Source organism: Dama dama, chromosome 20, assembly GCF_033118175.1.
Source record: "Dama dama isolate Ldn47 chromosome 20, ASM3311817v1, whole genome shotgun sequence".
NCBI classification, from domain to species: Eukaryota; Metazoa; Chordata; class Mammalia; order Artiodactyla; family Cervidae; genus Dama; species Dama dama.
Window position 1 is genome coordinate 56,120,726 of NC_083700.1, and position 15,966 is coordinate 56,136,691.

General features: G+C 33.9%; 1 protein-coding gene across 1 annotated transcript in view; it reads right to left on the reverse strand.

Moving 5' to 3' along the window:
- The window catches only part of SH3GLB1 (SH3 domain containing GRB2 like, endophilin B1), a 43,021-nt gene that overhangs the window by 15,663 nt on the left and 11,392 nt on the right, over positions 1-15,966 (reverse strand). Inside the window, exons 3-5 of the mRNA XM_061121474.1 lie at positions 14,709-14,837; positions 12,186-12,319; positions 10,543-10,635 (exon numbers count right to left, since the gene is read on the reverse strand). Of these exons, the coding sequence (XP_060977457.1) occupies positions 10,543-10,635; positions 12,186-12,319; positions 14,709-14,837 (356 nt within the window). The remainder of the gene's footprint in view (positions 1-10,542; positions 10,636-12,185; positions 12,320-14,708; positions 14,838-15,966) is intronic.

The following is a 15,966-nucleotide window of genomic DNA, read 5'->3' on the forward strand; positions in this document are numbered from 1 at the left end:
AATGTAACAGGTACCTGGTATTCATCAGAGTGTGGACAAACAACGTCTCTGAAGCACTGTTCTACTACTCTGTGGAACTGCTACTAGCCAAACAGACCTGAGCTTTTCATAATAATTTTCAGATTTTATAAGACATACTAACAAAGACTGTGATTGGCCCCATAGCTGTTGCCCAATATAGATTTACTGAATGAATGACATTTAAATTGTTTCATAATTCTGTAGTTTAATAATTTACTTACTTTTGTCACTTCCTCTGCCCAAATCTAGCCAGCATTAAAAATTAGAGAAAAATATAGAGCATGAAAGAAAGTTGGAATTTAACATTTTCTACAGCTTAGTATAGAAAAATGTAATATTTTAATTCACATGGCATACTTTTTCCAGAGTCACATTAACAGCTTAAACAGTAATAGTTAAATCAATAAAGCTTAATATACTGTGAAAGTATGCCTTCATATGTATTAATAGTACTGATGTTTGAGTCTTATACTAATTCTAAATTAATAACAGGTTTCCAAAACTGGGAATATTTAACGCCTCTCAGTTCTAGTATTCTCATCAGTAAAATGAGACGTTTAGAGTATATGATTTCTAATTTCTCATTTAGGTTCAAAATTCTGCAATTTTAGGAAGTTAAAATAAAGCAAGGATAAATGGACACAAAATGTTGCTAGAGCCATGAGGGGAGGCAAAATAAACTTGAGAAATGATGAACTTAAAGTTACCAGAGTTAAACATATCTTATAAGTAGATGACATAAGTAGTAAAACAAATGCCTAATAAATGAAACAAAGTCTTGATAACTGTTTAGCATGATTTAAAATGACATATATACTAAACTACCAATGAGTGAAACAGTCTCATACTTCTCATTTACCTACATATAAATAGGACAATGGAAATAAATGAATGCATTCTCTTGCTATCTAAGGAAAGCCCTAATTTAGCCAGGGCTTCAATAATTGCAGTAGTTTAAAAAACAAATGCATTTTACATATTCTGTATAATAATCTTTTCTATTACATGTTTTTCCCCCTCCTTTTAGTACAGTGCTAATGAAATAAAAATAGTCAATTGATTCAACAAATAAAAACTGCCAATTATTTACTACTTAACAGTGGATTCCATCTACTTCTATGCAGTAATACACCCAGGAGTATTATGACAAACACTGTACCTATAAATCTTTTCTGGCTAACATTTATGAGTTTTGGGACAATGTTTAGATTTTACTAATTTCTATCTTGCTAAAAAATTAAATATGCTTAACACCTCAAAAATTTCCTCAAATCAAGCTCAATAAAATATATAGGATACTACAGAATAATTCTCATTACTAATTCAAAGCTATCACTATTCAGCAACTCTCCTAAGTGAATTAACACATGGCTCAGTGGTAAAGAATCTTCCTGCAATGCAGGAGCTGCAGGAGACATGCATTTGATCCCGGGGTCAGAAAGATCCCCTGGAGGAGGAAATGGCAACCCACCACTCCGGTATTCTTGCCTGGAGAATCCCATGGACAGCAGGCTACAGTCCATGGAGTCACAGACAGTTAGACACGACTGAAGTGACTGAGCTTGCTTGCACAGTCCTCAACACTACAGAAATACCTAAACTACTAGGGTTTGTCTTGGCCTGGAATTACAAAGAAGAAATTAATTCTATGTTGAGTTTGGGTGAAAATTAAAGTAAACATTGAAGGTACTGTGAAGCAAAGTAAATTTGTATACCTTATACTTTTCTCTAAGTTAAGTAAATTTTGTTAATTTTCTTTGTCAATTAATATCTTTGAATAACTATGTCAGTCAACATAAAAAATTAACATCTTTTATTGTGTATAAAAGGCAATATATATTTATGTATAAATTCAGACTCTAAGATCTGAATTTGGTGGAGCTGAATTTGTCAACTAGAACACATAATTTTTGTTCTTCAAGTTCCAGTATTACTTCAGCTAGCATTCTCTATTTTTTGTTAGACTAATGAATGCATAGCTTCAACTATTTTGGGCTTTTACATGTAGATAATAGCAAGAGAAGGCACTTTATTCAAGATGTAGAAAACACAGTAGGCCAACAAACCTTCAGCCATTTTACATGCAGGAGGTTGAGCATGTAAGAGAAATTTACCATAATGTTATCTCCTTCAAGGCGTGCTGAGTTTAGTTGCTTAAGTGCATAGGTAAGAGACAAAGAACACATTATACCAATGAACAAAGTGAAACAAAGTTACTTCTGCACAACACACAAACAAGTATTAAGAGCTGATAAAATGGCCTTCTACTTAAAAAAAAATCCAACTAAGTAAACTTTGTTTTGTCAATTAATATCTTTTAGTATCTATGTCAATTAACATAAAATTAACATCTTTTATTGTGTAATAAAAGGTACTATATATTTATGTATAAATTCAGACTCTAAAATCTGAATTTGGTATAGCTGGATTTGGCAATTAGAACACATACTTTCATATTATGATAGCTATTCAATTTTTTTCAAAAGATTCAAGTTTTCAAAGATAAAAAAACATGGTTGATGCTTGATTTTAAATTGGAATTATTTGGGGAAGATGCATTACTTTAAAAACTGTCACAATCACCTAAATTTTTATCGAATTTTCACCTATGCAAGTCCTTCTGCCTACCCACAATTTCCCTATTCAAAGATCATTTCTATTTTATTAGTGTATGATGCCTTCAACCACGTTCTCTTTCAATCAGCCTCAGCCAGGTCTTGGCATACCCTGAAGAAATATGAAAGGCAAGTCAATCCTTGTATTTTTAATAAACTTTAAATTCTAATATGTATACATTAAAGTTAGGATTATATGATAGTTCTATAAATTCATTTGGTTTTTACATTAAAGGCTCATACTGCTGTAAATTGTGGAATTGATGCCTTTCAACTGTGGTGTTGGAGAAGACTCTTGAGAGTCCCTTAGACTTCAAGCAGATCAAACCAGTCAATCCTAAAGGAAATCAGCCCTGAATGTTCATGGGAAGGACTGATGCTGAAGCTGAAGCTTCACTACTTTGGTCACCTGATGTGAAGAACTGATTCATTGGAAAAGACCCTGATGCTGGGTAAGACTGAAGGAGGGAGGAGAAGGGGATGACAGAGGATGAGATGGTTGGATGGCATCACAGACTTGATGGTCATGAGTTCGAGCAAGCTCTGGGAGTTGGTGATGGACAGGGAAGCCTGGTGTGCTGCAGTCCATGGGATCGCAAAGAGTTGGACACAACTGAGCAACTGAAGTGAACTGGACTGCTGTGGAAATGATTAGATGGACAGAGGGACACATTCACTATATTATGTTAGTGATAATGTATTTTCCATCATGTTTGGATACCTGAAAGCAGCAGATGTCTAAACCTCTCAGTATCAGAGAGCTTTGAAACCAGATGATTTTTTTCTTTCCATTAACAACACTCTAAAATGATTTTTTAAAAAGCTTATGCATAGATTACTGTATCCAGCAAGGATCTCATTCAGATATGAAGGAGAATTCAAAAGCTTTACAGATAAGCAAAAGCTGAGAGAATTCAGCACCACCAAACCAGCTCTTCAACAAATGCTAAAGGATCTTCTCTAGACAGGAAATGCAGAAAGGTTGTATAAACGTGAACCCAAAACAACAAAGTAAATGGCAACGGGACCACACCTATCAATAATTACCCTAAATGTAAATGGGTTGAATGCCCCAACCAAAAGACAAAGATTGGCTGAATGGATACAAAAACAAGACCCCTATATATGCTGTCTACAAGAGACCCACCTCAAAACAAGAGACACATACAGACTAAAAGTGAAGGGCTGGAAAAAAATATTTCATGCAAACGGAGACCAAAAGAAAGCAGGAGTCGCAATACTCATATCAGATAAAATAGACTTTCAAATAAAGGAAGTGAAAAGAGACAAAGAAGGACACTACATAATGATCAAAGGATCAATCAAAAAAGAAGATATAACAATTATAAATATATATGCACCCAACATAGGAGCACCGCAATATGTACGGCAAACGCTAACGAGTATGAAAGAGGAAATTAATAGTAACACAATAATAGTGGGAGACTTTAATACCCCACTCACAACTATGGATAGATCAACTAAACAGAAAATTAACAAGGAAACACAAACCTTAAATGACACAATGGACCAGCTAGACCTAATTGATATCTATAGGACATTTCACCCCAAAACAATCAACTTCACCTTTTTCTCAAGTGCACACGGAACATTCTCCAGAATAGATCACATCCTGGGCCATAAATCTGGTCTTGGAAAATTCAAAAAAATTGAAATCATTCCAGTCATCTTTTCTGACCACAGTGCAGTAAGATTAGATCTCAATTACAGGGAAAAAATTGTTAAAACTTCAAACATATGGAGGCTAAATAACACGCTTCTGAATAACCAACAAATCATAGAAGAAATCAAAAAAGAAATCAAAATATGTATAGAAATGAATGAAAATGAAAACACAACAACCCAAAACCTATGGGACACTGTAAAAGCAGTGCTAAGGGGAAGGTTCATAGCATTACAGGCTTACATCAAGAAACAGGAAAAAAACCAATTAAATAACCTAACTCTACACCTAAAGCAATTAGAGAAGGAAGAAATGAAGAACCCCAGAGTTAGCAGAAGGAAAGAAATCTTAAAAATCAGGGCAGAAATAAATGCAAAAGAAACTAAAGAGACCATAGCAAAAATCAACAAAGCTAAAAGCTGGTTTTTTGAAAAAATAAACAAAATTGACAAACCATTAGCAAGACTCATTAAGAAACAAAGAGAGAAAAACCAAATTAACAAAATTAGAAATGAAAATGGAGAGATCACAACAGACAACACTGAAATACAAAGGATCATAAGAGACTACTACCAGCAGCTCTATGCCAATAAAATGGACAACTTGGATGAAATGGACAAATTCTTAGAAAAGTATAACTTTCCAAAACTGAACCAGGAAGAAATAGAAGATCTTAACAGAGCCATCACAAGCAAGGAAATCGAAACTGTCATCAAAAATCTTCCAGCAAACAAAAGCCCAGGACCAGATGGCTTCACAGCTGAATTCTACCAAAAATTTAGAGAAGAGCTAACACCTATCTTACTCAAACTCTTCCAGAAAATTGCAGAAGAAGGTAAGCTTCCAAACTCATTCTATGAGGCCACCATCACCCTAATTCCAAAACCAGACAAAGATGCCACAAAAAAAGAAAACTACAGGCCAATATCACTGATGAACATAGATGCAAAAATCCTTAACAAAATTCTAGCAAACAGAATCCAACAACATATTAAAAAAATCATACACCATGACCAAGTGGGCTTTATCCCAGGAATGCAAGGATTCTTTAATATCTGCAAATCAATCAATGTAATACACCACATTAACAAATTGAAAGATAAAAACCATATGATTATCTCAATAGATGCAGAGAAAGCCTTTGACAAAATTCAACACTCATTTATGATTAAAACTCTCCAAAAAGCAGGAATAGAAGGAACATACCTCAACATAATAAAAGCTATATATGACAAACCCACAGCAAGCATCACCCTCAATGGTGAAAAATTGAAGGCATTTCCCCTGAAATCAGGAACAAGACAAGGGTGCCCACTCTCACCACTACTATTCAACATAGTGTTGGAAGTTCTGGCCACAGCAATCAGAGCAGAAAAAGAAGTAAAAGGAATCCAGATAGGAAAAGAAGAAGTAAAACTCTCACTGTTTGCAGATGACATGATCCTCTACATAGAAAACCCTAAAGACTCTACCAGAAAATTACTAGAGCTAATCAATGAATATAGTAAAGTTGCAGGATATAAAATTAACACACAGAAATCCCTTGCATTCCTATATACTAACAATGAAAAAACAGACAGAGAAATTAAGGAAACAATACCATTCACCATTGCAACAAAAAGAATAAAATACTTAGGAGTATATCTACCTAAAGAAACAAAGGACCTATACATAGAAAACTATAAAACACTGATGAAAGAAATCAAAGAGGACACAAACAGATGGAGAAACATACCGTGTTCATGGATTGGAAGAATTAATATTGTCAAAATGGCTATTCTACCCAAAGCAGTCTATAGATTCAATGCAATCCCTATCAAGCTACCAACGGTATTTTTCACAGAACTAGACCAAAGAATTTCACAATTTGTATGGAAATACAAAAAACCTCGAATAGTCAAAGTAATCTTGAGAAAGAAGAATGGAGCTGGAGGAATCAACCTGCCTGACTTCAGACTACTACAAAGCCACAGTCATCAAGACAGTATGGTACTGGCACAAAGACAGAAATATAGATCAATGGAACAGAATAGAAAGCCCAGAGATAAATCCATGAACCTATGGACACCTTATCTTTGACAAAGGAGGCAAGGATATACAATGGAAAAAAGACAACCTCTTTAACAAGTGGTGCTGGGAAAACTGGTCAACCACTTGTAAAAGAATGAAACTAGAACACTTTCTAACACCATACACAAAAATAAACTCAAAATGGATTAAAGATCTAAATGTCAGACCAGAAACTATAAAACTCCTAGAGGAGAACATAGGCAAAACACTCTCCGACATAAATCACAGCAAGATCCTCTATGACCCACCTCCCAGAATATTGGAAATAAAAGCAAAACTAAACAAATGGGACCTAATGAAACTTAAAAGCTTTTGCACTACAAAGGAAACTATAAGTAAGGTGAAAAGACAGCCCTCAGATTGGGAGAAAATAATAGCGAATGAAGAAACAGACAAAGGATTAATCTCAAAAATATACAAGCAACTCCTGCAGCTCAATTCCAGAAAAATAAATGACCCAATCAAAAAATGGGCCAAAGAACTAAACAGACATTTCTCCAAAGAAGACATACAGATGGCTAACAAACACATGAAAAGATGCTCAACATCACTCATTATTAGAGAAATGCAAATCAAAACCACAATGAGGTACCATTACACACCAGTCAGGATGGCTGCTATCCAAAAGTCTACAAGCAATAAATGCTGGAGAGGGTGTGGAGAAAAGGGAACCCTCTTACACTGTTGGTGGGAATGCAAACTAGTACAGCCGCTATGGAAAACAGTGTGGAGATTTCTTAAAAAACTGGAAATAGAACTGCCATATGACCCAGCAATCCCACTTCTGGGCATACACACTGAGGAAACCAGATCTGAAAGAGACACGTGCACCCCAGTGTTCATCGCAGCACTGTTTATAATAGCCAGGACATGGAAGCAACCTAGATGCCCATCAGCAGATGAATGGATAAGGAAGCTGTGGTACATATACACCATGGAATATTACTCAGCCATTAAAAAGAATTCATTTGAACCAGTCCTAATGAGATGGATGAAGCTGGAGCCCCTTATACAGAGTGAAGTAAGCCAGAAAGATAAAGAACATTACAGCATACTGACACATGTATATGGAATTTAGAAAGGTGATAACGATAACCCTATATGCAGAACAGAAAAAGAGACACAGAAATACAGAACAGACTTTTGAACTTTGTGGGAGAATGTGAGGGTGGGATATTTCAAAAGAACAGCATGTATACTATCTATGGTGAAACAGATCACCAGCCCAGGTGGGATGCACGAGACAAGTGCTCCGGCCTGGCGCACTGGGAAGACCCAGAGGAATCGGGTGGAGAGGGAGGTGGGAGGGGGGATCAGGATTGGGAATACATGTAAATCCATGGCTGATTCATATCAATGTATGACAAAACCCACTGGGAAAAAAAAAAAAAAAAGCTTATGCAGACTAAGATTAGGTTAATAATGTCAGTGCCTTATAACTTAGATGCAGAAGTTATTTGTTTTTGCTCCTCTGTTATAAAGTTTATACTATTTTCAAAGCTATACTTTGGTTCACTGTAAAATATTCAGGGAGGTTTTATCTTTTCTGCTCATTGGTATATTTTTGAGAAATGTCTTTGATATTGCTTTACCATTCTTCAACGTATTAACTAATAAAACAGGTTAGTACAGTCACAATATTGAATACAGGCGTTAAATAATTGGTAAGGCTAAATCACCAAAAAATTCAATCTACTATGCTAGATTGTAAACTGAGGGCAGCAGAGATTTTGCACTATTTATATACTAACTCCTTCTCAGCAAAGCAACTTGTACAAAATTAGCATTCAGTAAATTTAGAATTTAAAAACAGGTCACAAGAAACTAGGAAACAAATTTTTTAAAAAGTGCTGATATGCACAAATCTCAAACCTTACTTACAGAGAAACTGATCACAAAACAATCTGAAGAAATTTATACAAGGAAGTAAAATCAAAGAAAGTCTGAGGTTAGAGTAACCTCCTTAGCCACCAACTAGGAAGCACGAACTGTGTCAAAGAAGGAAAAGAAATAAAAAAAGCAAAACAAACTCCTAGTGGTTTCAATTTTTCTCTATTCTTCAAGAAAGGGAAGAGAAACACAGGGAAAGGAAAAAAAAAGATCACAAAATACAGGTGTGCCTCAAGGTTTTATGTGATAACAAACTAAGAGGACTTTTCCTTTCCGAAGTATTTCAGACTTACTGCTAATAAAGTTTGAAGAAAAGCAAGTTAGTTACCTAGAGGGAAATAATACAAGTAAAATCAGGAAATGGGAATTTTTGTCTAAACTAATAATTTTAATATTGAGCTACAGCTAGATTTTGTTTCATGCATTATATAAATTCTAGAAAAGCTGTGGACAAACTAAATTGTTGAAAAAGTCATTTGTACAATCTTATTTTTAAATGCAAATTCTCCGAAAAAATTTTGTTCTCAACAATACAATGCACAGAGATATTGTCAGCATCTTTTCTGGATATATCAAAAGGAAATATACATTTTAATAACAGTGGTAAAATAATTTAGAATAATCATAGGACCTTGTGTACTGTTGAAACAATGAACTTTCTGGAACTTTTCCAAGTAAAAAGTAGACCATTGTTATCTTGTAATGGTGCTTGTTAAACAAAGTGCTGACATTTGACAATAGTTACTCCATCATCACTAGGCACATAAAGGCATTTCAAATAAAGATATTCTGTTCAAACATTTCATTCCAAATAAACCTTATTTAACATTTTTTTCTGATTATGAAATTAGTATCTTAAAAAACAATTCATATTTTACTATATAAGTTTATTATTAGCAACTTTAGAGAGGAATATCCTATTTTAGAGTCTCTTGCCATCTCTGGCATTTAGTTTTAAAGTTCTGATTCTGCAAAAAGCCTGTTCAGGGAAGTTAGTCTATTCTTTATGATGAGGTCATGTAAATTCTGAGGTGAACTAGGCAGTGATTTTGAAATTAATGTCTTGTCAAAGATAGTTCTCCAGCAGTAGCTAATTAAGAATCTTTAAAGGGCAACTGTCTAGAAGAAAATAATTTATTCTGCTCATACAAACTGTTGGGGTAAATTTTGTAAGACATCACTCTCCAACACCAAGTCACTAGTTTTAAATTTCACTCTAAGCCAAGTCTTTTCCAAAACAATAGAGCCACAACAGACTTCTACCAGCACCGTGGTAATATGCTCCTAAGCAGTGAGTCTTGATGCCAGCAGTGGTAGTGAGCTGGGAACAGAAGGCAGTGGGAATGTCACGTCTCTTAACAAAACATATCCTTTTGCTCGTTAAGAATGAACTTGTTAGCTTCATCTAATAAATTCAAACTTGTTTATATTGTTCTACCCTAAAGGTGCCCTAATTCAAGTCTGATTAATCTCTTCAAACTTTGGAAGAGACATAAACTATATTAAATTAGAGGCTTTATAAATAAAATCTTTTAAGAAAGTTTTACATATATATCTACTTGTATGTTTTCACACATATATATATAAAATCAATGAACTACTTCATTTAACACATATCCCTTCACTCCTAAAAGACCACTATGAAGTTGCTTTTATGAAAAATATACCAGAACTTATTTATCTAAATGGGTTTCCTCTCCTTCAAAACAGCCACCTGGGAGTTCACGCTGCCACTGTCTGAATGTTTTTGGAACTATTCTTGGTGACAATTCCTTCAGTCAGTTTCAATCACATGTGGAAAGGTAGTCATATCTAATTTTTAAGGTACACATAAGCATTCACAAACTTGACTCATTCTCATCTTAATTACTATCTATTTTTGTCTTTCAAATATAATAAATCTATCTCCAAAAGACTTATTTTCCATTACCATTGAGGTTATTTGCAAAATATGACACAGCTTTTTAGGAACTCTTGTAATTTTTATTTTTTTTAGCAACAAGTGGATCACTAAAGTAAGCATACTGACATCTCTTGATATATGATTATTGTCACTGATTTGAATGTATTAAGTCCTGAAAAGTCCTGAAAAGTTTAAAAAATACAAAAATAATTTCCTAAAGTCCTATTCTAGTCTTAATGATAGACTGTAGCTTGCATTATAAGTAAAATCTTTGAAAAGACTTAATAATAGCTTAATAACTTAAGTTATTAACCTAAGATGCTTTTTTATTTAAAAACAAAACAAAAACCAGTACTTACTGATGCTCTAGTTTCCGCGGCTTTTGCTTTTTTCAGTCTTGTTTTTGCAGCATCCAAATCCAGTCTCTTATTTTGTAACAGTTTCCTTTCTTTCTATAAATATAGGAAAGAAAATAAAGCCTAATGACATTAAAAATCCACTAACAGCACACACATTTAAAGTACTATTCTCCCATTAAACAAACGAATCATCTGATGAACAAAGATCTATGATTCCAAAATTGGCCATGAAGTGACCTTTCAGGTGTCTGACTCCATTTTCTCACTATCTGCAATCTAAAAACGATAGAGATATTCTAGATACCTGGGAAAGATGGCAGGTGGTGGTAGAAACAAAGGAATATTAGTTTTAATATTCTGTGATTTTGCTCTTATTTGAGGAATATTTGGCAATATCTTCTTGGTTGTCATAATCTGGGGACCGATGTTACTGGCATCCACTGGGTAGAAGCCAGAGACGTGGCTACGTATCTTACAATGTAGTACAGTTCTTACAACAAAGAATTACTCGACCTAAAATGTTAGTAGTGCTCAGCTTGAGACACTGTTTCAGCCTGTTACAGATAATCTAGGAAGTGCCTAAAGTGAAGAAGGTAGAGGCCCTAGGGCAAAGCTCCTTGCAACCCTGTGCTGTAGTACCAAAAGCAAATCTGCTATTCCGAAAACAGAATTTCATTTATTAGAACGAATCATGAACAAATGTTAGTATGGTATCTTAGAATTCCTCAGGGGAATGTCAAGCTTCATAATATGCTAATTTATAAGAATTTACTGTTTGCTTTGTTAATTCTTAGATTCCATATATCAAATTTCATCCTGTTGACAATCTCTTTTCAATCATATTTCATCTTTGTGATTTTTCCTTTGTCTCAGGCCAAACACTTTTTATACACAGATTCACTGTAAACATACTGAGTTTCTATAATAAATTATATATATTAATAAATATATTTATTATATATATAATATATATATTTATATAAATATAAATAATAAAATAAATAAATGAAAATTAAGTTTGAAGTAGTATTTACAATAAAAACTTTAGGAAAAAAATATCCACCTAGGACACCACTCTCCATCATTTAAAACACTAAAACTTAAACTAAAAAAATAATAGACTAATGGATTAGGTTTGGAAAGTGATTTTTTTTCCCTTATATTTCAGCAATAAAACACACCTGTGTTAAAAGAAGATAATAGACTTCTAGGGATACAAAAAGACAGGAAGTCTAATAGCCAGAAATACAGCTTCCAGTCATTATGATTCTGGCTCCCAGTTTAAATGTATGGCTCTACTACGAACATAATTTGTGCCACATTTTAATAATCATTCCAGGAACTTCTATATAGATTTCAGTGCTGGTAATGAACAAGAATGGATGTAAAGACATCTCAATAACACTACAGTGACATAGAAGTGGAGTTTGTATCATTAATAATCCTCTATTTTGGTTAGTTTTGTATTCTGTTGGAATATACATCTTGCTAGATTATTTAGTTCTTCTGATTATTTAATTCTTCTAATCTGCTATATCTACAAAGTCATTAAGAGGGAAACTGCTCATTAAAAACTGCAAGTTTTTACCTGTAAGTATACACCTAAATTGTTTTACTAAAAAAATGAACATTTTCCAACTCACAGCAATTGTTTTGTAATCGCCTTCTATAAAGTTTCTTAACGGAGTGAGAAAATTTAAGGCTGATGTGTGAATCAGCTCTCTGTCTGCTGTTCCAATTCGTTTTTGTGTTTCTCCACATTTAATAAGGGCGTTACCTGCAATGGAGAAAAAGTTTGTTTTTTTTTAAAACACTGTATGGTAATGTCAGAAAATCATGTTAAGATAAATCAGCTACCTGATCTGCCTTAAAGTTAGTTGTTACTTGTTTACTTAAGTAAAAATCAAATAAAATTAACTGTAGGTAAGATAGTTTTGGGCTTCCCAAGTGGTGCAGTGGTAAAGCAGCCACCTGCCAGTACAGGAGGTGTAAGAGGCGCGTGTTCAAACTCTGGGTCAGGAAGATCCTCTGGAGGAGGAAACGGCAACCTGCTCACGATTCTTGCCTGGAAAATTCCACGGACAGGAGGAGTCTGGTGGGCTACAGTTCATGGGGGTCACAAAGAGTGAGACATGACTGAGTGACTGAACACACACACACATAAAAGGTCGTTTTATTTTGAAAGTAAATTTAAGATTATAAATATGTAAGTGAAAATGACAAAGATAAATTCTTTATCATATCATAGTTAACTGTACTAACTCTACCAATGGGACAAAAGAGGACAGATACACTTAAAAATATTTATGGTCACAGCTCAAATAGTACAGATATGCTTATAAAAGTATAATTCTTAAAATATATTAATAAGTAGACCAGGTAAAAATTCTTTTGTTTCTATATTTATGTACTTATTTCAAGTGTCTATAAATAATAGTATAATTTGTATCTTAAGTTTAAAAAAAATCTGTTCAGCAGCACACACCACCTAGTATATAAATAGGACAAATTCAGTGGAAAATAGAGAAAAAGAACTCCAAGGTTGGTTCTAACTGCAAGTAGGACCAATATACCTCTAATAAGCTTTAGTTCTGTGGATCTTTTCCCCCCGCCCCCCTGTGGATCTTAATTCCTTTATGTTCAGATGACATTAGATCTAATTTGTAAGGAAGGTAATAATATAACATGTAGTTAAGAGCTCAAATTCTGGATATAGATCTACATTTTAATTACTAGCTCTGTGTGATCATAGATGAATTATGTAACCTCTCTAAGACTTAGTTTCCTTGTCCTTACACAGAGATAACAGAATTTACAAGTAGGATTTAAGTGAGGATTTACTAAAATAATATTTATACAGTGCTTAGCCCAGTTCCTGGAGTATTCAATTGTTAGCTATTATTAATTACCAATAAATAGATTCACAAAGCCCAATTCCAATAATCAGGGTACATTCAATGGAATTATTAGAGGTATAAACAGGTAAAGCAGGTTAAAAAGGAAAAAAATTTAGAAGGCTTTTGAATGTTTTTTGCTCTACTATACCTTCAGCTTGGTGAAGGAAACAGCTGGGTCCTTCATGTACCGTTATGACCCCTGCATCTAACTGAGTTTGGCATAAGAAGGCAATTAACAAATCTGATCAATATATATATAAAGTCTTCCTGAAATTTACAGTTAAAATTTAGAAGTAAAACTATAGAAATTTAAAGCATTTTCAGACTTCTGAAAGAATTATATTTTGAAGAACATAGTGTAAAAAAGTTTCAAAGTTGTACATCTGCAAGCTAGTTAACGGATTACCATCATTCAGTACTCAGTACTCAGGTCCTTCTGACATAAGGACTACTAAAGCTACGTTCACTTAGTCTCGGAATTTATGTGCTATTATAAATCAGGTGGCTTTCCCAGGAGGTGCTAGCGGTAAAGAACCAGCCTGCCAATGCCGGAGACGTAAGAGACGCAAGTTTGATTCATGAGTCAGGAAGATCCCCTGGAGGAGAGCTTGGTGGCCCACTCTGGTATTCTTGTCTGGAGAATTCTATGTACAGAGGAGTCTGCTGGGCTACAGTCCATAGGGTCGCACAGAGTCAGATATGACTGAAGCGACTTAGCACACATGCACACATAAATCAGGACTATATATGTAGAAAATCACTTAATTTACCTATCATTTCACAATCCAAATAAAGACCAATTTCTCGCAGAAGTCTTAACAAGCACTCAGGGATAACCACTGTTAACATTTTTGTGGTATTGACATTACTTGTGTAATAAAAGCACTAGTTTAAACACTTAGTTTGTGCCATGCACATTACAGAAATAAGTCCTCAGGAAAGCTTTAAAAAGAAAAATCAACTCGAGGAGACACAAACAGAAACTGCAATATATCACAAGAAGTACAACAAAGAAGTTGCAAGATTCAATGGGAATACCTATTTAGACCTAAAAAGATAATGTGAATTCTCAGAATATACGCTTAAATATATTAAGTCATACTGTATATATTTGGTGGTTATGTTTATCACTTCATCTAAAATTTTAACACAAAATATTTGAAGTTAAAACTGATTCTACTAATACTAGATAAATATTAATGATGTCTCTAAGTAAGTAAAGATCTAAAAGTAAAGATATCTCTTGGCAGACATTTGCCTTTCACTTACCATATGCTGTTCCAGGGCCAAACTCAGTCCCTGCATCAATCATATATTGTCCCAAAAGTTCTGGGTTGTTTATACGACTTGGAGCTTTTCTATCCAGTTTTTCATAAACAAATTCTTCTATCCTGGCATCTAGAAAAAAAGTTTAAATTACCAACAATTTCAAAAAGCTATTTGAAAGACTGTTGTTCCCCTACTAGCCATTTATCACTTTGTAAAATAAATAAGAAATTAGTATGCTTTCAAGTATGTATCTTAATATATAATTTTTCATTTGCATGTTAGAGTATTATATAACTCTAAGAAACTTACATTTTAAAAATATGATAAAATATTTTGGCACAAAAACATTTAAAAATGAAGTGTGTTTCCCTGGTAGCTCAGACAGTAAAGAATCTGCTTACAATGCAGTAAACCTGGATTCAATTCCTAGGTCAGGAAGACTCCCTGGAGAAGGAAATGGCAACCTACTCCAGTATTCTTGCCTGGACAATCCCATGGACAGAGGAGCCTGGCGGGCTATAATCCACGGGGTTGTAGACAGTCAAACACAACTAAGTGACTAACACTTTGATTTTTCAAGACTATTATAAATATTTTATGGGATTTTAAGTTTCAGAAAGCGTTGGTATTCACTTAATATCTAGTGAAGCGGCCTTAGACCCATTCATAGTGTCTAATTTTTAATTTTTGAATATGTGTTTACAATTTTAAAATCAGGGATTTCCAGCTGTAAAAATATGGATATAAGGTACCTAGAGAAATTGAAGAGTTGTACACTTCTGCCACTGTTACTGTGCTTTAGTTTGCTTATATGCTCAATCTCCCTCTTAGAGGTTAAATATTGGGAGTTTAAGGAGTGGAATAGTCCAGACTTGGAATAGTCTACAGAGATCAGCAATACGATTTCTTGGCTTAATTTTATTTAATTATGTTTAAAGTATATAAATATCTGAGCATGTATTCATTCAAAAGATTTTATCATTAAAAAGAAGTTTAAAACACAAAAGGTTAAGAGCAGTAATAGGAGTTAGCATAAATGAAAAGGAAAAAAAAATCATTAAAATCTGAGTAAACACTTGGTTATCATATTTAAGAAATTCACATTTACATTGCTTCCAACAGTGAGATATTTCAGAGATAAATAAGAAAAAAGTAAAAGTTTCCAGAAAAAAAAAATGCTTAAATATAAATTAAAATTATGATCCAAAAAGTTGTTAAATAGTTTCCTTCTAAGCACCTCACATAATTCCTCCACAAG